We start from the raw sequence: 23,143 nt of genomic DNA, 5'->3' as shown, positions 1-23,143 counted from the left end.
CACAGACAGACAGCTTCTGCGACCAATAATAAAGATAGAGAGATTTCTCCACGCCTCTACCTCTTGGCACGTCCATTACTCCAACCTGCAGATACTCACACACTTGGAGAAAAGAGATAGAGATTATCCTACTTCTCATTAAATATTCAATATAGGCTTAAGAGATATAACCAGTGTAGATGGAGAGGATCTCAAGCTGAATAGCTAAAGACATATCCATTATTAGACACAATATTTCCTTGATTATAAATTCCATCACAGCGCAACAACATCCATAATGAGATGACCCTTCACAATAGATAATGCTTTACAATCAACTCTGTTAGAGAGCTACATATGGCAATTTATCTGTTCAATAGAACACCTTACTCGCATGTTGAGTAATAAAAAATGGCATCTCCACATCACTTTTACAATATTTCAAATCCCTCAGTTCTCGCCGTCTCCGAAAAGCCAAAAACAAAGTCAATTCTTGTTTTATTACGAGCTCTGTCGCGTTCTCTTTTTGCCAGCAGACTTTTCCCGGAGATTGAAGGTTTAGCTGCTCCATGTCAACATTTCTCACTCGTTGTGACATTTAACCTGTTCCACGATAGATTACATGCGTCAAAGTAGCAGGAGCAACTTTTCTCTATTTACAGATATGACGAGACATGCACGCAATTCCCCGCGAACCGTCTCGCTAGGTCTAATGTGCATAGTGTACCTTTAAGATTCTATTACTATTAAATGGTATACTATGGAGTATTTTTTTCCATTAAAAATGGGTTGTAAACCCATGTTCAGTGGTGGACAGGAGGCCATATGGAGGATACATAAACACTGGGATAATGTTTTACAGACCCAAAGCCTCCCGTTTGCATGCATGGGCCTCTTACAACAATCACAACTTGTGTATGTTGACACAAAACACACTGAGCCCCTGCACGTGTACAGCATGTACTTGTTTTCTTTGTTTTAATGTTTTTCCTTTGGACAAATTTCTGTCATATTTAATGTAATTAATGTTTGTGTTTCTTCTAATTTTATTTGTTTCACAATCATTTAAAAATGTTTTTTCAGTAAACTGAATTTGTCTTGATAAGCTTCTTGCTTGATGTCACTTTAGAAAGTCTGACCCTCAGATGACCTCTGACCTCCTCAGGCACAGGAAACCGAATCTGATAGAGGACTTCCAGACCAACTTCATGAAGAAACGGGTAGGATACATGCAACAGTGGTGCAGCAACCTACTTGTAACGTGACACACATGCACACACGCCTTTGTAATTTCAGAGGGACGTTTCAAAGAAACATATGGCCCCCATATGACAAAAAAAGACAGACAAAAGCATTTCATACAATGCGACTGCAATTACTGTATTATCTCTGTTATATTTAACAATGTTATCTCATATTTCACTATATAGTCTAATTATAAACGCATTCAATCTACCACTATACACGCATCTCTTTAACCATACTGAAATTATACTTTTAAATATGAAACTAAACTGTAAGTAGGTGAAGGAAAATCAATGATTCATTGAATCATTGAATCATTTAATCAAACGATTCGTTCAAAATGTCTGATTAATACAGGGACAGAGCAAGTTGCTGAATTCGGAACCACATACTACTCTTGCTATTTCTGCCGTAGAAAGATATGGTAAACGTAGTACGAGTAGTATAGTATGCGGTTCCAAATTCAGAGAGTGACTTGCTGCGTCCCAATTCGCACACTACTCATCCTAAATAGTTTTTAGGAATAGGATAGGAATTAGAATTAGTGTGTGCCAAATCGTAGTTTGTTTTTCCGGTTAGAATCCGAAGTGCAGATCCATGCACTCTTTAACGGCTAATATTGCCCACAACCTATTGTGCGTTGGTGATTTCATTAGAACTACAAACATGAATAAAATGTGTTAAGAAACTACAAACATGGCGGATTTGAGTCTGACTGTTAAGTAAAGAGGTTTAGATCAATGGGTTTGAGTGTTTAATGACCAGTATCTAACCTGACAAAAAAAAAAAAAAAACATTTCGTCAATGTTATCCACATACTATATTTAATCTGAATCAGCATTATGAACCTTTCTAAAGATACATCTGGTCATTTGGAACGACAGGAAGGTGTCCTCGTTGGAGTAGCGCTTGATGATATCATCCATGTTTACCATTATCCTGAAATGAAGCTGAGATGGTGTTACACTATGGTTTAGTTTTACCCCGACTGACTGTGGTTCAGTTACTAATCAAATGACGTGTGGGATACATTAATAAAAAATAAAAAAAGAATAAAAATACATTTGAATAAAATGTATGGTCACACCTTATATTAGGGTCCAATTCTCACTATTAACTATGACTTTTGCCTCAATAAACTCCTAATCACTGCTCATTACTAGTTAGTGAGGTAGTTGTTTAGTTTAGGTATTGGGTGGATTAAGGGATGTAGAATATGGCCATGCAGAATAAGGCAATAATATGTGCTTTATAAGTACTAATAAACAGCCAATATCCCAGTAATATGCAAAAATTGGACCCTAAACTAAAGTGTTACCAAATATCAATAAACTAAAAAAAATCAGATAAATAAACATTTTTAATTAAAATATTATATTAATATTAGATAATGAATTTAATGCAAATCATGTCTTTATATTATAATAAATTGACAGCTAAGGTTTAAAGAAATCTGTGTGTCTTAGCCTTTCTTGGATTTCTTGAATACTTTTCCCATCTTCTCAAGAGGAACTTCATATTTTTGTGAAATCTGGTGGACAGGAGATCTATTAGCGGGCGCCAGAAGTAAAACTTTACATTACTGTGTCTATCTGACAAGCATGTTATTGTTATTTACATAGCAATGGATAATTTTAAGCAACTCAGCACAATAATTCTAAAGTATTCGTCCAGTAATGCAACCCTATGCACTTATTAAATGGAACATTTGTAGACCCAAGTAAGTTTTCAAGCCAACTAGTATCAAAGTTCATCTTATTTCGGGATACAAATCGTTCGGCTTAATGTTTTCCCAACCCCCTACCCCCCAAAGACCTACGACAGATCAACACGCTACTACATTTCTCTCCGATACGGTGTGAATTTAAATTAAATTGAATGTGGATGATTTTGTCTGTGATAAGATGATTGACGTATCTAAGCGACCGAGCTGTCCCGTTAAAGGCGCAATTATGACGAAGGATGTCCTAAAGCTTGCTTACTATTCTCCTACACACTCAAAAGTGCTTTTTCTTCTCAAAAACAGTACACACTTTTAGGGAATAGCCTATATGTAGGCGAATTGGGATTCATTCATTCATTCAACAACATTCATTAGAACAACTTGTATAAAAAAAACGCAGATACATTCAGTAAAGAAATATTACTAGGACTGCTAGATTTCTAGTGGATACTACGGATTTGTTTGGAGTTATGAAATAAATGAATAAATATACAAATTTTCACCACCATACCCATTTTTGGGATTAGCCTTCTACATGACTTCAGAATGCGACGGGTCAGCCCTCGGGCTCTCACTGCTGGACATCAGCTGTGAATAACTCTCTCTGTCAGGTCATAGAGTTTGCTGAGGTTAAACCCCATTAAAAGCCCAAGTAGAGCCGTCTGTGCTGTGTCACCGCTGCTCATTCTCGGTGTAATCTTATAAACGTAGCCTTTCAGGTTTTAGTGCTTCTGTTGCAGTACACACACTGGAAAATCATATTTACAGAAAACCGTATTAAGGCTGGTCAGACCATGCTATCTCTTATATCTCATCCCTTCTGTTATAATCCTCCACATGTAAAACCATGAGTTCATTCTTGTGTGTGTGTGTGTGTGTGTGTGTGTGTGTGTGTGTGTGTGTGTGTGTGTGTGTGTGTGTGTGTGTGTGTGTGTGTAGGCTATACATGTACAGGTGAAACTCGAAAAATTTGAATATCGTGCAAACGTTCATTTATTTCAGTGATTCAACTTAAAAGATGAAATATTATATAGACTCATTACATGCAAAGTGAGATATTTCAAAACTTTATTTGTTATAATTTTGATGATTATGGTTTACAGCTTATGAAAACACTAAATTCAAAATGAAAATATTGTGAAAAGGTTTTCATAAGCTGTTAGCCATAATCATCAAAATTATAACAAATAAAGGCTTGAAATATCTCACTTTGCATGTAATGAGTCTATATAATATATTAGTTTCACCTTTTAAGTTGAATTACTGAAATAAATGAACTTTTGCACAATATTCTAATTTTTCAAGTTTCACCTGTATATAAAAAAATATATAAATAAAAAATATATAAATAAATAAATACCTTTATAGATGAGTATCCACCTCTTTCCAAGTAAAACCATTTATATGAAGTTAGCTCCTTATGGGTTTCCCCAAGGCAGCCAACAGGTGGCGCTGTACAGACTACAGTACTGCACTTGCAAAAATGCTTTGGTGGATTAAAATGAGGTTAAATTCAGGGTGAACATTTCTGGTTTCATGTAAATGGCTATGACTCAAGACTAGTTCTCATTTTTAACTATAACAGCTCATATTTTTACCTTGAAGATGCCTCACTTCCCCCGCAACAGTTACTATGGGAAGCAAACACTTCCTCTTTCTCTCTGGCTGAACTGTGGCAGATGTCAAAGGCACTTTCTACAAGTAGGGTACAAAACAGGACCTGGAACTCGCAAAGTAGCTTATCACAATTTTTCAACAAACGGACAGTGAAAGGAGGTGTTTAACCCATAGGTCAACTTCATATTAGATATGGGTGAATTTATTTTAAAGCAATAAACATTAACGCTCAAACAAAACACACAACACAACATCAGAATGGGTTAGGGTTTCCAAATCTATAACACTTCGTTTTTGTGCTAACAGTTGTTCAAAAAAAATGTAGGACACATATACAGTATATTATGTTTAAATGAATTAAAATCATTAAAGAATATTTTTCAAATAATTAATGTAATATAGTAAAATATTTAATTAAATATTTATTTTATTTATTTAAACATTTGACTACAATTAATTAAATATCAATTCAACAGACTATGTCAAAAGTAAGACATTTTTGTACAATTTAAATGTTAAATACAGCGTTCTTGAACAGCCTGAAAATATTCATACATTTTATGAATTAAAAACTAGCAAATTTCTATGGTCATATTAATAATTGTATGTTAGTTCTCACTACAAAAAATTGGGATTTTTGTCTCTAATGCATGAAACACACTTAGCTGAAGGCAATGACCTTAATAGGGCAGTGAAAAGTGCCTCATAGCCATGAACCGAGGACTGCAGAGAAGCACAACAGTAAATATATTCTTTTAAGTGCATGCAGAATACACACAGATCACTAATGAAAGTCTGTGTACACAAGCAGAGCCTCTTAAAATAGTAAGTGATAGGTTTTTTAAATAATTAATAATACACACAAACTGGATGGCTGGCTTTGACACAATGACTTATGTGATTACTCAACACAGCAGGAAAGGATCTGTGACATACGCTTTTACATCACAGACCATCTGGGCCTCTGATTGGTGGACAGTGACATCATGTGGAGTGGTTCTGTTCTGCTTTGCAGACTGGCTGATGGCAGGTGTGAAAATGTGCATGCTCAGTTTGCTCACACATTCACAATGCAAAAAAACAAACAAGAAGAAGTTAAATAAAACATACAAATCAAGCAATTTATTTGTAACACTTTATTTTGATTGTCCCTTTTGAAAATTCTGTTAACTATAAGTAACTGCAACTACATGTCAACTAACTCTCATTAGAGTATTAGTAGACTGTCTGCTTAATATCTGCAAACTCTTTATTGTGATGGTCCTCCAACAGACACTCTACTGACTATAAGTAACTTTGCAACTACATGCCAACTTATTCTAACCCTACCAGTCTACTAATGCTCTACTAACACTCTAATGAGAGTTAGTAGACATGAAGGGGCAATGTTACTTATAAACAACAGAATGTGTTAAAGGGACCATCCAAATAAAGTGAAACCAATTCATTTTATTGGGCTGAAATAATGCATCTAATCTTAGAAACATATTACACCCACATTCCATTTCACAGCTTTTTAAAAAGAATATTCGGCGTTCAATACAACTTAAAGGAACACGCCGACTTTTTGGGACTTTATCTTATTCACCGTATCCCCCAGAGTTAGATAAGTCCACACATACCCTTTTCATCTCCGTGCGTGCCGTAACTCTATTACGAGAAACTATATTCTCAGAAGGCGAAGCACTGCTACTTCTGCGGAGTGATTTAGCGCAACACTAGCGGGCTTCTCATGTACTGCGAGCAAATCACTCCGCAGAAGTAGCAGTGCTTCGCCTTCTGAGAATATAGTTCCCAGTATGTATACGGTTAGACGATGGCTGTGTCTCATGTGACCTTGTTATTTGTACACGCTGTGACTATACAAATCACAACATATAAATATAGAAAATGTTGGTGTTATTTTGTCACTTATTGTGAGCAGTATGCTAGCTGGAGCCATTTACCTCCAGTCTTTGTGCTAAGCTAGGCTAGCGATGGGTGCGTCGGACAGAGTTACGGCACGCACGGAGATGAAAAGGGTATGTATGGACTTATCTAACTCTGGGGGATACGGTGAATAAGCTAAAGTCTCAAAAAGTCGAAGTTCCTTTAGTTTAAAGCTACAGTATGTAAGATTCTGAGCCACAAGAGGGCGCTGTTTCCAACAATAACAAAGGCGAATCTTGATGACGCTATGAAGGAGAGTGGAACGATGGGAGATGTCGTTTTCAACATCCAGAGACGTATGGAATTAATGAATCATGATCACGGATGAGGTAATTTATTCGTTTTTGTATTACCTGTACGTCTGAACGCGAAATTTTATGCCATGATAATGAATTAACCTCAAGGAACGCGAAATGTTATGCTATATTATCCTGTTACAGCTATTTGTCAAATGATTTGTTAGGTTAATGCTGCGTAGTTTTAGGATGTTTATAGTTAATGAAGTGTTGTTTTACGTGTTCAAACCAATCGTAGTAAAATTAAATTTGAACGGACATTTGCAAGTAATGGCTTAATATTTTTTAACAACTGATATCCGATTGTATTTAATTGCACTGCCATAATCTCGGTCACGGACTGGCAGGCCAATGTGGGCCGGCCCACCTTGTACAGAATATAAAATAATGACGGAAATCATAATAGGCTATTACATGCGTGGGTGCGGGACGCGGCCGACAATTTTGTATAATTTATAATGTTGATGTAGGCTATCGCATCACAATAGAGTCGTGGGCAAGTGTGCCATCATACAACGTGGGAGACCCGAGTTCGTTTCCCAGCTAGAGGAACTTTTTTTTTACTAACGCATTTGTCCACGTGATATTGCGGAAACCAAGGATAGTGCGGATATTGCGTCACTGACAGGCGACATTTTTTTCCGGGACGGACAATTATTTAAAATTGGAATTTCTCTGAAATAAAAAATCTTTGGAGACTTTTGGGATATTGTAAGTACATAACTGCAGGAAATATATCACACTGTCCAAGTGATTTTTGGATCTTTTATTACAAAATTGTTACATATTGTATCTTTAAGCTCAATCGTATTTGTGGTATATTGGAACAAATATCAGTATTAATGGCATAATGTTGATTCTTAAAAAAAACTTTGCTATCATGGCAGCCTGTAATGAAATGTCCTGAAATTATCATAAAAATTACTAGTACAACTGTACAGTTCAAATAATACTTGAGTTTTAACAGAAGAAATAATGTAGGAAATTGTATCAATTAGATATATAAATAAATTGTGTAGCAGCCTATTAATTATATATTATTGAATTTATATTAATTATTAATGCTGTCAAATCGATTAAAAGTGATTAATCGCATCAAACATAAAAGTTTGTAAATATATATGTGTGTGTGTGTGTGTATGCATTTATGTGTATATATATATATGTATATATATTCATACACATAAACATATAGGCTATACGTATACACACTTTTATGTTTCATGCGATTAATCGCTTTGACAGCACTAAACATTATATATTATGTGTTTTTAAATACTCAAAAATCGCATAATGTGTGTAATAATGCTTAAGGTTTTGAAAAAGCAGCAATGAAGTTAAAGTGATTAGCAAGCAGCGCTAATAAACTGATGGGTTAAATACACCTCAAAAACAATGTGATCAAGATCTTGACTTAAAACTGTCAACCACAGCCAATGTAGACACACCCAAACAGGGCCTTATCCGTTCTGCAGGGTTGCCAGATCTCACAGAAAATTATAAGCATGATAAAGAAAAATAGAAGGTGATTATATAATAAGCATACATGGCAACATTGCCATTATGCCCAAAACAATTAGAATGGCCTTAGGTTATGGGTATAGCCGACTGCAAGTCTGCTAACACTGAATCTATTGTTTACTGTAGAGATAATGTTCTAATGTTCTTTGCTCTTGCTTCAGGACACAGCCTTCAAAAGAAGAAGGTCCTAATAGCAGCCCTGGAAATAAATAAATAAATAATATATCTTGCAGTATACAAGACAAGCACAATGACTAGAATCAAGGCAGCCCTAACAAAGTTATATAACGCAGCCAACATCACAAAGCGGTGGCGTCTGCAATGTGGCAGTACATATGCCTGTCAGTGGGTGGCCTACAGACACATCTAAAGCTGGTGTGTGTGAGCTAACATTAGGAAGTGTGCTGGAGCCTGATGATGCTCTGTGTGCCTGTGAGTGTGTGGGCAGGGCAGTTATAATCAAACCATGAAACTTAACCCACAGTCTAAAGGAAGTGGTTGAGAGGATCCTCAAAACCGTAATTTACCAACTGTCAGTTGTGTGTTCAATTGTTCTTTATAAAAGACCACTGCACAATAGGGCTGTTAAAGTAATGCATTGTGTACAGTGTACAGGTTGAAATATTTGAACTTCACTCTCACTTTTACAGCAAGTAAAAACAGCGAGAAGAATTAAAGTGCCCCTATTATGCTATTTTAAAGGTTTCTAACTTTGTCTTGGAGGTGTCCTACAAAAGGTTTATGCATCCAAGTAAAAAAAAAACAAAAAAAAATTCTCATAATATACATTTCATTATTATGTCTCATAATATACATTCTCATAACAATATACTAAGCGCTTATCTAAACGGTTTAATAAGGATTCGGTCTCTCTAAACCCCTTTCTGAGAGCCTACTCTGCTCTGATTGGTCAGATGGCCCAGTCTGTTGTGATTGGTCCACCGTGTCTAAAACGAAACTGAATTTCAGCTCCAGAGGTTTCCTCAGCGCTTGATACGCAGTGATACGAACAGTAACAATGGTGTTGGTTTTACCGTATCAATTCAAACTCTCATCCTTTGTTAGTGCATGCACAGTGAATTTGTTTTTGAAGCGCAGAAAACACAACACAAACCAAACTCTTCCAGTCTCAGCTACAACTCAAGTGTTTGAGGGCAGAGCAAAGTAGACGTTGTTCACTGGCAGCCAGTGAAGATCAACCTTCTGCTTGTCAAATGTTAGTAGAACATGTGTTTACTCTGCCACGACACCTCTGTGAACTTGAAGGGATCTGACTTTGTATGTCCAGTTGTCCACTAAAAATAATCTTGAGATTTGTTCAAAATAACTCCTCTCTTGATAATGCAATTGGTATTTTTTTTTGTTTAAAAAACAAAGAAGCCTCTTATAAAACTGTCCACCTTGGCCAAAACAATATGGAGGATTTGGGGCCCTGCATTTTTCCTTTGACTTTCTCTCTCAGCAGCTAATATGTATCTGGACCCTTACCTTAGATTCTCTCTGGCTAGACATACTATTTATAGACAAATCCTTGAAAATGCTCTCCCGTTACAAAAATAATATTACCACATACCTCAATGAATGCCTGGTGGAAAACGCACAATGCATTAAACTATTGCTCAGAACTATCAAATCATGAGCCACTGTGGAACAATCCTTAATTACTTATTAATAATAAACCATTCATTTCAATATGGAGTCAGTGAGGCATAACCAGCCGTGGCCAATTGTACTTTACAGAGTGCTTGACTGTGCAAATCCAATACAAGATCTTGACCAAAATGTATGCACATCTTGATATATATATGTCTATACAATATGATTTCAATTGCGATTATTCATATGCATATATATATATGTGTGATTTTTCACGTAAGGGCTCTTGAATGTAAAAGACGGGGCTAGATGGGGAAATACATCATTAAAATAAATGATTAAGATTTAATGGTTAAAATACATACTGTATCCATGGACAGCTCTAAAACATTTCTGTCAGTGTACAGTATTCAAAAGAATAAATAATAAAATAATTCCCCATAGACACTGTTTTCTCCATAGTTCAGCTTTTCTCAAGGCCTTGGCCAAAACTGAATTTCAATAAAAATATTGTATTCTATGCCAACCAGTCAGAAGTCTTTCCCTCTGCTTCTGTAATGTCAGTCGAAAGAGTCGACTCCCTTCTCCTTTCCTGTCTGTGGCTTCTGTTTGATCCAAGCTCTTTATGGATGACTTTTGGCATATATCAATGTCTATAAACTGGGTTATGTTTGCATGGTTACCACACAGGAATGTGCGACTATAGAATGCACATTAAACATGGGCAGATCTTTTTTTTTTGGGGACAATTTAAGATACTCTTTCTCAAGAATGATTCCACTTTTAACCCCCAAGCAACATTCACACAACCTTTGCATAAATCTAATACTTCCAGTTTACCATTTGCATGAAATACTTGATTACATGAACGGAAACACGGGGGCTTAAATGATCTCAGTGCTTGCCTTTGCATGTGGATAGGTCGAGTTTTCTAAAGGTCTGTTATTATGAGTTGATGTGTGAAAGATCTAGCCCTAACTCCTCTTTCAAAATCAATAACAGCTCAGTTCGACTATGGCCTGCTATGGGGCTCAGCGAGTACAGATGTCTCCATTCAGTCTTCTGAACCACAACAGGAAGAGCGCTAACTATAAACCACTTCCTGTGTCAAATGAGGAGTAATGGTATGCAGTGTTTATGAGCACTTGAGCAGGGCAAGACACTTACTGCTAAACTCTGAAACTGACTGATGCCACCGTATCTCTTCAGTGTAAAGTTTTAAATGTTGACCTTAAGCTTAGCAAGATGAAATAATGAGATACCGGTAATAAAAAAGAGAAGATACATGGCACTAGAAGAAATAATGTACATGGCAGGCTTGCCATAATAATATTGCATTGTATGGATTGGAAGCCTGTGTCCGCCACTGAATAAAAAAATAAAAAAAGTTATTTAAAACTTTCTATCCAACAATTCTGACTATTTTCTCAGAATTGCTTGATTAAAAAAGTCGCAATTGAGAATTATGAAGTCAGAATTGCTTGATATAAAATTGCAATTGCGTGTTATAAAGTCAGAATCGCATATAAAGTCGCAATTGCAAGATTTTTTCTTCTTCTCAGAATTGGACTTTATAATTCGACTTTTTTCTCGTAATTGAAAGTTTATATCTCTCGCAATTCTGACTTTATTTCTTGCAGGTCTGATGTTATAACACAATTATATCTTGAAATCATGAGAGAGAAAAAAATCAGAATTGTGAGATTAAATATCCATTCCAATAATTGGCAATAATAATAATGGATATATATTTTTGAATTAGATTAAAAAACAACAGTAAATAAAACAAAATGTGATTGGGACTTACAAATAAACAATAATGAAATTAATTAGATTAAAAAACAAACAGAACAAAACTTGAGTGGGTCTTACAAAGAAACAAGAATGAAAGAAATTGGATTAAAACAACAACAAAAAAAGCAAAAAAATTGTTTTAAAGAAATTGGATTCAAAACAATAAACTTAAGTGGGTCTTGCAAATAAACTGGATTCAAAAATACGTAATTGCATTTGACAAAAAAAAAAAAAAAGTCACCACCACGATTAGAGGGTTTTCCGGGGTGTTAATAAAATGTTCTGAGTGTGAACTGGGCGTTTACTATTATCAAAAGAGTTCACTCATCTAGTCTAAGCAGTAAGCACAGTCACATTTAACAGAAATGCTAGAATTATATTAGATTACAGTTCTACACAATGTAAAGCATGTATGAAGTATCGGATCAGATGACGGCATTCGACATTGTTAAACTGTAGACTCAAAAGGACAGGTTTGACCTGACCAGCCCTCTGAACAGAATGAAACAGAATCTGACTCACTCATACTCACACTTTACAGTACGAGTCTCGTAAGACTGTTGCTACAGCAAAGGGGAAATCAAACAGGCCTCTGAATGAGTGTATTCTAGTGCAGAATGGGTGGGTCTGCATGTGCCCATGGTTACACCCTTTAACCAGAGTGAGTTACCACTGACAGAAACGCCAACCGATTGACACGACATTAACGTACTTTGGCTCAGTGGGTTGACTCACATGTACAAACAATATCATGTTTGTTAGGACTAGACAGAGAAATGGGAAAATTATGCAAGTATGCTATGGCATGTTTGTTTCAATCAAAGCCCATGCTTTAAATATTGGCTATGGGATTTATTGCGAATCAAGTTTTGTTTAGGGAGGGAACCGTTCTGTACTAAAGGAATAAATAATAAAGCGTTGAACTCTCACTGGCTAACAGATTCATCATTGAGTCACCTGGGAGGAACCTCATTGGTTACGTAATCCATCCATCATGTCTGAACAGTGAAACAACAATTCTCACATTCCGCCTTCCCATTCATCTACTTTCCCTCTGACTATTTTCCGCTCCGGAAATCCAGCTACAGAATTCCAAATATTCCCATAGGAATGCTTCCTCCAGCCAACAATCCTCCAGCTGCACAACATAGGCCGGACAAATTGCGAGAAGAAGTTACTGCATAATGTAACCATCCACATAGGCTAATAACCAAAGTGAAAGAGCATTCTAGTTTGGGAATTAATGGAGACTGGGTTTGCTTGCAGTGAAATAGTTTATATGGAAAGAGTTGATATGGTTTGGAAAGTGCCATAAAGTGTTCATTAGATTCCCGAGAATGGGGCTGGAGTCGGTTCTATTGGTGGTTTCCCGAGTTATCATTGCTAATATTGATCCTAGAGGTCAGCCTTTGAACTCTCCCACCGTATCCAGTGTTATCCGAGAACATCTGCAGCTAAGGGTCAGAGTACACCGAGTGTAAACACTGCACAGATCCACTCACTCATCACTGTACTCCGCACATATTCATGTGAGGTATTATATTTCTGTGAAATGAGTAAGTGTGAGCATTTATCGTTAAAACAAATAAGACAAAACATTTGGGAAACACTTTATTTTGATGCTTTAGACATTCTACTAACTATAAGTAACAATAATGATTTGACGCAGCAACACTAGTATGCTTTGCTTGTTTTTTTTTAAAAAGTGAGAGATGAGAAAATAGCTTACGGCTGGAATACACCACATGACTTTTGACCAAGTTTTTGGGTAACACTTTATTTCGATGGTCCACTTTAGACATTCTACGAACTATCAGTAACTTTGCATACATGTCAACTAGCCGTCATTAGAGTATTAGTAGACTTTCTGCTTAATATCTGCTAACACTTTATTTTGATGCTCCCCAACAGACACTATACTCAACTAACTTATTCGACTAACCCTAACACAACAGTTGACATGTAGTTGCAAAGTTACTTATAGTTAGTAGAATGTCTAAAGTGGACCATCAAAATAGCGTAATCAACATTTGATAAATAAATAATAATTATACTTTCCCCATTATACTTTCAGGTCTTCTGCAAAATAATCATGGAAATATATATATATATATATATATATATATATATATATATATATATTAAAAAAAGATTTATATTCATGTGCAAAGATTTCAACGCTATCTCACGACCAATTCGTACGAATTTGTACGAGTGATTAAAAGGTGGCTAATTCGTACGAATTTGTACGATTTGTCTAAACCCACGTGATGGGTGGGTTTAGGGGCGGGGTCAGGGGTAGGTCATTCGTATGAATTCATACGATTTTGGCAACTCGTAAAATATGTACGATTTAGCAAAAAACGTACAAATTCGTACGAGTGAGGTCGTATGAATTGGTACGAATTAGCCACCTCGTAAAATTCGTACGAATTGCCGTGAGATTGGGCTGAAGATTTCCACCTGTTTTAATAGCAGACCATGTATGTAGTATAGAAATGTCACAGATGCATATTAATGGACACTTAGCTTCTACATGACAAAGTTTTTTTTTTCAAAGTATTGCAGTTACCAAACCTGTCCTACAGAAACTAGTGTACAGAAGCCAACAGTTAAGCTATACAAACAATCATATTTTCTGAGGTTAGTGTGTTAGATTGGTTGATAAGATCATAAAGGGACGCACGATAATGACCATAATTATGAACAGTAACTAGAACATGGTGGCATCGGTCTAATAACAAACTACATAAAACTTAAGACTTCATCTATAGAAATACACTTACTGTTAGACAGTAACATTCCAATCCTTTTTTTTTTTTTTTTTTTGAGGTGGGGCAATTATAATTCAGCAGAATACAATTCTTATTGTTGTGTCCTGCCGGAACAGGCCAGTAAAGCCATTATCCATTTAGCTTTCTCTGACATGATCATTTCATTCTAAAAGAACGATGAATCAATAAATTAGTCATATAACTGAAACTTTCCCCGAATTACTTTAATGCGGAACATCACACTGATGTCAGACTGAACAGAGAGAACCACAACTTAAAAAAATTGTAACAGAAAAATGATTCTACAAGCAATACAATAGAATATTTAAACTTTTAGAGGAACCACTTTAACAGTTTTATTCAATTAGAGCCACAAGTCCAGGAAAACACACAAACCTTTACTAGTTTTGAATTTTTTTTTTAAAGTCAAATTCTGATTAATTGGGTATTATCCTCAATATATGTTGCGCATTAAAGGGATAGGTCACCCAAAAGGAAATTTCTGTCATCATTTACTCACTCTCAAGTTGTGCCAAACCTGTATGGCTTTCTTTCTTCTGCGTAACACAACATATATTGTGAAGAATGTTGGTAACCAGACAGTTTTGCTGACCATCGACTAGTGTGTGTGTGTGTGTAAGTAAAATAGTGGTTTTCTATTGTAATATACTTTAAATTATAATTTATTTCTGTGAAGACTAGAGTAATGGCTGATGAAAATTCAGATTTGATTTAATACTCAGTTATTATCAATGTTGGAAACAGTTGTGCTGCTTAATATTTTTATGATACTTTTTCAGGATTCTATGATGAATAAAAACTTAAAAAAGAACTGCATTTATTTAAAATATAAATATTTTGTAACAATATACACTACAATTCAAAATATTGAGGCCAGTCATTTTTTTCTTTCTTTTTTTGAAATTATTTTTATTTAGCAAGGATGTAGGGCTATTAAATTGATATAAAAGTGACAGTAAAGATTTGTATTGTAAGAAAATATTTATATTTTTAACAAAATGCTGTTCTTTAACTTTTTATTCATCAATGAATCCTGAATAAAATAAATGAATAAAAAATATTAAGCAACACTGTTTCCAACATTGATAATAACGGAATCAAATCAGCAGAATGATTTCTGAAGGATCATGTGACACTGAAGACTGGAGTAATGATGCTGAAAATTCAGCTTTGCATCACATAAATAAATTATATTTAAAATTATATTAAAGTAGAAAACCATTATTTTAAATTGTAATAACATTTCACAATATGACTGGTTGTTTTCTGTATTTTTAATCAAATAAATGCAGGATTGATGAGCATAAGAGACGTCTTTCAAAATCATTAAAAAGTGTTGTTTCCAAAATATTGACAGATACTGTACACTATTTTATGTTTCACAGAAGAAAGTCATGATAAGTAAATGATGACAGAATTTTCATTTTTAGCAGAACCATTTCTTTAATATGACAGTTATACGGCACAATGTCTTTCTTCTTTTGCACGTACGTGTTAAAGATATGAAGTGGTGATTAGTTTACACTGGTATTCTGAGGGGTGCATTTTTGCCCTCATACACACAGAGACGACTATTAATAGTGTCTGTGTCATTAGCACAACACCGGCATCAGCAGAGCCACATGCACACCACCCAACCTCCCAGCTCCGGCCTGACGTCACACTGACCACTTCCCTTTACATATGACAATGAAACTAGCTCGGCACTAAAAGTTCCTGAGCCGGCAAACACGCACACACTGAGAATGTGGAGAAAAACTGCTGATATGAAAATGGAGAGGAAACATTTGTTACTGTATTTTTGCCATCATTTATCATGTGTGTATATAACAAAGTACTATCCCTTCGCACAACACAAGCTTAATTAGCATTTCACATAATACACTATATATACACACATATTAAATATTCTTTCTATTTAGAAAAAAAAAATACAATAATAAGCAACTGTTTTAAAACTTGATTTTTTTCTTAAGCAAATTAGCATAATTAGTATGATTTCTGAAGGATCATGTGACACCGAAGATTGAATGATGCTTTACCATCACATGAATAAATGATGTGTCCAAAAAGAAAACATTTTAATTTGTAATATTTTATATTTTCATGTTTTTACTGTATTTCAGATCAAATAAATGCAGCCCTGGTGTATGTGTGCGTGCGCATGTATGTATATCCACACAAGATTTTGGATTAAACATCGGCTAAAAAAGGGCACGAATGAGATCATCCACACTTTTGGCCTCCACGGTTATTCATAAACCCACATGCAGCACACTACATGCCAATGAAGACAGATAAGACGCAGCCATAAAACACATGTAGTGTGACAATCACCTGCTTTGTAATTCAAACAGTTCTGTTCTTGTAAAATGTGACTAACAAACATGCAAATGTCTGCATTTTGGTATAACAGCGAGTCTCAACAAGTTGGACCACAACAGTAGCTGCTTTATCCCTCAGGATTGGTTACAGTATCCCATGCCGTTAGTACAGTGTTTCTCACTGTAAAAGAGAGCGCACCAAAACTTCAGCTAAAACAACCGTCAGCATGTCAGCAGTCAAGCTCATTTCCGGCATTGTGAGCGGCTGATGCGGCCCTTGTGGCTTCGACTGATTTGAATACCGTCGAGTGTGAGAGCAGAAACAGCCTAGCGGTTTAACAATCATTCAAGATGGCGTGCAAAGCAACAAGTGAGCACAGCACTTGTTATTAACAGCTGTGTCAGCAAGAGCAGCATTTGTGGCGTCCAGCGCCGACCGCCCATTACTCTTCTCTGTGTGCAATAGTTTAGCAGCTGTGCGGCCTTTAGAGAGTTAGCGGGAGACATCCTGTTTTTTACAGTGGGATTTGCTGGGGGAGTGTGTAGAGCTGACCTGTTTCCAACACAAAACAGCTTATTTTGGGAGATTAACTACATTGTAAATATAACAAATATTAAAGGAAGATCCAAGTGTACCGCACTGTATAAATTAAACCACTCACTGAAAGTGTGCCATGTCATATAAGTTCCCTTTAGAAAGGTGTCTGGAGTCGTGTGTGCAAAAGCACATGATGAAGTCAAACATTAAACCAAACACACATTCTTTACAATCTTATCTGCTGTGGATTCCAAAGTGCTTGGATTCCCAGGTTTGGAAAATTTTGTGCAAATATATATATATATGGGCCTCAAAACTCCGGGAAAGCAAACAGAATTTTTTTTCCATGTGCACTACCTAAAAAAAAAAAAAAAAAAAAAAAATGTTCTAGCGATGCTTAACACACTTTCCATCTGACTTTGGTAAATGACGGTGGAAACTCCCATGCATTGATAGGCATCAAAGACAGCATGAATTGGTCAGAACAAGAAGGAACTAAAAGCATTAAAATGACTAAGTTTAATTTGAAGTTACAGTTACATAGCTGTTTCTGTACATGTTTCTCAAAATGATTAAAGCAAAGAGAGGAAATGAATAGAATGAAACATTTCTCTCCAAAAATGAAAACTTCAGTCCACTCTACCGCAAGCACTACACTTCAAATGCAAGAATGTAACAATCCCACATTTTAGAGACATATGAGTGGAAGTCAAAGACAATCTGGTCAATGGAATTAGCCTAAATGGTATTAGGGCTACAAAAGGCAACCCTCGATGTTCAAAAAAATTAAGTATCTTTTAACATTGAACTTGTTTTGGGCTACACTGCAATGCAGACAAAAAACTTTTCAGTGGATTTTCAAGCTTTTTCGAGAGCACAAGACATCACCTGTTTCGATTATGCTGTTTGAATATAAGTTATGTCTGTGGTAGTAAGCCCGCCTTCCACAATTAGACTCTTGCATAAAATGTTCCATGGATTCATTTACATGTTGATTATCATTGGATGTCAGTGATATCATAACTATGGCACGGTTCAAAACCTGTTACACAACATTAGCTACCTACGATTAGTATGCTACAACCTCCTCAGCAAAACTGTGCTTTGCTACAGTGGATGCCTGGATACTCGGTATAAAATGCCTTTAACACACTATTGGACTGTTTGCTGGAGAAAAACTTCATTTTTTTTTTACTCTGAAATCTCAAAGAAAGAAGCTGTAGAAGAGACAACAAATATAGAAAACCTACAATCAAACAAAAAAATAGATAATCTTCATTCAGGAATGCTTTTATCATGTTAAGCAATAGTCCAAGGTGTGTGACATGGCTGTGTCACAGTAGACAGGAAACTAAAAGCAAGCCAAACCCATTACGTTATTTCAAAAAAAGGGTCATTTGAAAACTAACCAAAAATAAATGTTAACTCTAAATCAAAACAGCACAAATATTGGGTGATGTCATCTGATTTTCCCCATATTGAGTTCATTTGTCCTAAACAGTCAGTGCCAGTATCATTAAGACTTGTAGTTAGATGTTAACCAAGTTAAGCCTTCGTACAGTCCATCTCCGGTGGTCGCACATGAGGGCTGCACGTACCAATTCCTATCTCGGATGCGTGTCAGTCCCAGCTTCTCCTGGATCTCGTGCGGCTTCATGGCGTCCGGCAGGTCTTGCTTGTTGGCGAAAATCAAAATGATGGCGTCCCGCATCTCGCGGTCGTTGATGATGCGGTGGAGTTCCTGCCTGGCCTCGTCTATGCGATCTCTATCGGCGCAATCCACCACGAAAATTAACCCCTGCGTGCCCGTGTAGTAATGTCGCCAGAGGGGACGGATCTTATCTTGTCCGCCCACATCCCACACGTTGAACTTGACGTTTTTGTAGGTGACCGTCTCCACGTTGAAACCGACAGTCGGGATGGTGGTCACGGACTGGCCGAGTTTCAACTTATAAAGGATGGTGGTTTTCCCTGCGGCATCCAGACCGAGCATCAATATTCTCATCTCCTTGTTGCCAAATATCTTTGACAGCATCTTCCCCATCTTGCAAACTGTTCATAAATGGTTACTTCCCTCCAAAAGAAAAAAAAAAGTTTTATATGGGTAGTTCAAAAGCAAAATAAATGGGCTTTTTGTTTAAGATTTCTTCTTGGGAATGTCAAATTTAGAAGTGAACAGAACACGTGTGTAAAGTTATCACGCTGCTGGGCATAAAGTCACTGTTAATAAAATGTATTTCCAGCCGATATGGGCCACTGTTCAGCTGATTAAATGACAGTACTGAAAACTTTCAGTACTAGACGAAAAGGTCAAAGCTCGGTTTGCAACGCTTTTGCTTCGGTTGTAGGGAGGTGCCCGTTTGAAAAATCCCACACTCACTGTTAATCCACAGAGATGCGACAAAAGCAGCGATTTTTCGGTGCTTTTCCTGTCGCTGTTAAGTGCTGAGGCCTCTTTAAGAGCCTGCGGTCTTTCAAGACTTCCTCTTGGCGTGTGAATGTCCGTCTCGGGGGCTCTCTCACGTCCGTCCCCCAAAAATGTAACCGGATAGCAGCTGAAGACGTTCAGAGCCTGGGCGGAAAAGCGTTCATTTGGCCGGCCGGTGGGTCTGTCACCTGGACCGTCTGAAGCGGAGCCGCATCGATTTCAACCGTCCTGAATTCGACTGTCTCACGTGTCCCTGAGAGACAAGAGAGGCTCAGAGGGAGTGCCAGAAAAGAGCAACTTAGCTTGCTAGCTTAGCCGTCCGAACAACCCACACAAAATAGCCACCACAGACTTTTTACACATATTTTCGACAGCATATGTAAAATATAACATTTAACAAGTTATTTTCATTCATTTTAGAGCGACTAAATGCGTTTTAGTTACCTGCGGAGGGCCACCATTCTCTAGCAGTCTCAACCCCGGTGTTCACTCCTAAAATCAGCCGAGTTCTGTGTGAAACTGACTACGTCAACGCAAACCAGCGGAAATGCCCGTTACAGCCCGTATTTCATAATAAAGGTCTTTGCAAACGTCAAAACCCCACACGGTCTTGTTCTGTATTATCTCTTTTTTTGTACTGAATTTTATTTTAATTATGTACTAAAAAAAGACTTTACTATAAAAACACATTTCAAAATACACATATGCATTATCACACAATCTGAGAAAAAGTGTTACTTACCAATAGCGACGGTAGCCACAATATATCAATAATAACAACACTAACAGACAAATCTAGTCTAAAAGTGAACTGAAAAAGATCTTAAGCATAAATCATAAAATAGTTGTTATGAATTATTAATGGATTGACTTGTTAAAGGGATAACACGTCAAAATTACAGTTGTCATTATTCACCCACCCTCATGTCGTTTTAAAACTACACAAAACGGTGAACAGAACAGGAGATATTTTGAAGGGTGTTGGTAGCCAAACCATTCTGGTGACCATTGACTTATAACAAACAAATAAACAAGGCATCCGCATAGAGACCCATAACTCATGAAGACAGTCACTTGTCACCATCTACTGGCGTAACAAAGTAACCTACAGAGTCACATCTATCAATCCCCACATCTCTAGAACAAACATGAAAAACGAGAGTGATACAGTAAAAAAAAAAAGTCCTAGTGCTGTTTGTCTGAAATTCAGCACTCTTGGAACTAGTGACAGGAAGTAATGACTGGAACTAACATCACAACAGATATAATAATATCTGAATAAAGGCCCGTTCACACCAAGGATAATGATAACAATACAGATAATAGTTATATTTTAAAAAGTTGTTCTTAATTTAAAAGAATAGCTGAGTTCACACTCCACACCATCTATAATGATAACAATAACAATGATATAGAAAGTCGTCCGTTGTCTATTACAGTTAGTTAGTTAGTTAGTTATCTTTAGTTATTGTTCTTAGTGAACAGGCCTTAAGAAAGAGCAACAGGTTAATGGCTAATGAAAAATTACCCACAAAGTTCTGTTCTGGGAATATCTACATCTTACAACTTTCAAGGAGCCAAAAATATTTGTTATGCATTGCTCTCTCATTGGTCCAAAAACACACATTTGCATGATGTCTGAAACAAATAAGAGAGTAAATGTTATCTTTACAGTGTGTATGTGTGGTGTGATGGAAATTTTAACTAATCATGAACTAACATTTATTTTTATTTACAGGCCAAAACATTTAATCATTGATTTCTCTTTGCAGGCCTAACATTTAACATCAGCAGTATTTTTTTAGCAAGGTTGCCATTTAATAAACTCTGAAGACTGGTTATTCAGAATTGAATAATCCCATATAATGAGTAATCAACGATGAATTAACAATGAACCACCAACCCCAAGATTTTGTTGATTCAGATGATTCTAAATTTGCTTTGCCACAGGGTGTGGGTGCATGAACAAATTGCACCAATCAAATTTGAGAAAAATGACACAATGTTCTCAAGTAGTATATGCTATTTTGCTGTGTTCTGTATTTTTATCCTTTATAAACTGTTGTATTTTTGATGAAGCTGGGATTCTCTTTGAAATGTGTCTGAGGTCCTCTGGCCGTGATTAAAGCATTGCCTGGACTGAGTCTGAAATGCTGTGCAGCAGGTTAATGTAACACTAGAGATCTTAATCACAAAGTGATAGTGTTCAGAAAGGTTGAGAGGTCGTCCGACTCAGACTGAGACTCTTGGGCGGGGTTCCGATGCGGTCAGGTAACTATAATTCGTAGGCATCTTATGTTATGCGGTCAGAGTAGATACACTTAAGCGTCAACCAACACCCGCTTTAACTTAAGTCAGGTGCATAGAGGAATTTTTTTTACCACAGTGGTCAATGCTACATACTGTATACATAATGAACTTCAACTAAACTGACATGGGTTCTTCTCATTGCTTGGTAAGTAAGTCTAAAGTTTGAGAAGTCTCATTAGCCTATTTATTGTTTTAGCCTATTTTTTTTTTCTATTTTTTTTTTCAATTGTTCTGATACCAATACTTTCATTTGTACATCAGCATGTGTATCAGTGTTCAAAATCGATGCGCTGTCTCTTTAAGAAACTGCGTCGTTTGGTTTTGGAATAGACATTAGTGTGTCCGATATGGCGGAATGGAAACACACTACCTCTGCTCAGTCTTCAAAAAGCATGACCTCGCTGGGTCGAGCTCTTTCTCGCAGCAGGTTAAGTCAGCCTGATGTGTTTCAGTCGCAGAAATCTCTCAGCCGGAGCACCACGGGTCAGAGCAGGAGGTTCTCCAGCAGCTCGGAGTCTCCTGATAACAGCCCAAATGTCGAGGCGAGGGTCCTGGTCATAAACACCGGCGGAACCATTGGCATGACGTATCATAATAACGGTAAACACTATCATCAGCATCGCTCACACACCATGAGGGTTCACATGTGAATACGAATAATATTGCGCACTATAGGTAGTATTATTTTATGACACGTTTATGGGATGATTTGTTTGCTGATGTATATAAAAATAAATACTGATTAAGAGGGGGCAGTTTAAATGGTGGGTGTAACGTTAAATATTAATGCACGGGTCTTTGGAAAGTAGCCTAAATGGCCTAATAATTATCTTTAGGATGAACCTGGAATACATTAATGCAGTTATATATCAAACCAAGTTGCGTGCGATCTGTAAATAAATGATGCTTTGTCTTTTTGGATCTACTTCACATTTTCTGAGCATGTATACCATGACTTAACGAACCTGTACCAAGATGTAGGCTATTTATTTAATACAATATATTATAATTAAATATTTTTAATTATAACTTATTTATTTATTTTCAG

The 23,143-nt window shown here is 36.5% G+C and overlaps 2 protein-coding genes across 6 annotated transcripts in view; one reads left to right on the top strand and one right to left on the bottom strand.

The window, feature by feature from the left end:
* Nucleotides 1-23,143, top strand: part of aspg (asparaginase homolog) — a 37,215-nt gene that overhangs the window by 442 nt on the left and 13,630 nt on the right. For 2 of the 5 annotated variants that reach the window (XM_079632457.1, XM_079632459.1), the window contains exon 1: nucleotides 22,373-22,695. In XM_079632457.1, the coding sequence (XP_079488583.1) occupies nucleotides 22,443-22,695 (253 nt within the window). In that variant the 5' untranslated portion in view covers nucleotides 22,373-22,442. Of the gene's footprint in view, nucleotides 1-1,108; nucleotides 1,200-22,088; nucleotides 22,241-22,372; nucleotides 22,696-23,143 lie in introns of those variants that run through there. The other 3 variants (XM_079632460.1, XM_079632458.1, XM_079632461.1) reach the window with 3 other exon arrangements.
* Nucleotides 15,395-20,392, bottom strand: arf6b (ADP-ribosylation factor 6b). Its single transcript, XM_079632475.1, has 2 exons — nucleotides 20,230-20,392; nucleotides 15,395-20,038 (listed from the first exon to the last, which is right to left on the bottom strand). The coding sequence occupies exon 2, from the start codon at nucleotides 19,399-19,401 to the stop codon at nucleotides 18,874-18,876; it is 528 nt and encodes a 175-aa protein (XP_079488601.1). The 5' UTR covers nucleotides 19,402-20,038; nucleotides 20,230-20,392; the 3' UTR covers nucleotides 15,395-18,873.

Source organism: Phoxinus phoxinus, assembly GCF_949152265.1.
Source record: "Phoxinus phoxinus genome assembly, chromosome: 13".
Taxonomy (NCBI): Eukaryota; Metazoa; Chordata; class Actinopteri; order Cypriniformes; family Leuciscidae; genus Phoxinus; species Phoxinus phoxinus.
This window is presented reverse-complemented; position numbering and strand designations above follow the sequence as displayed.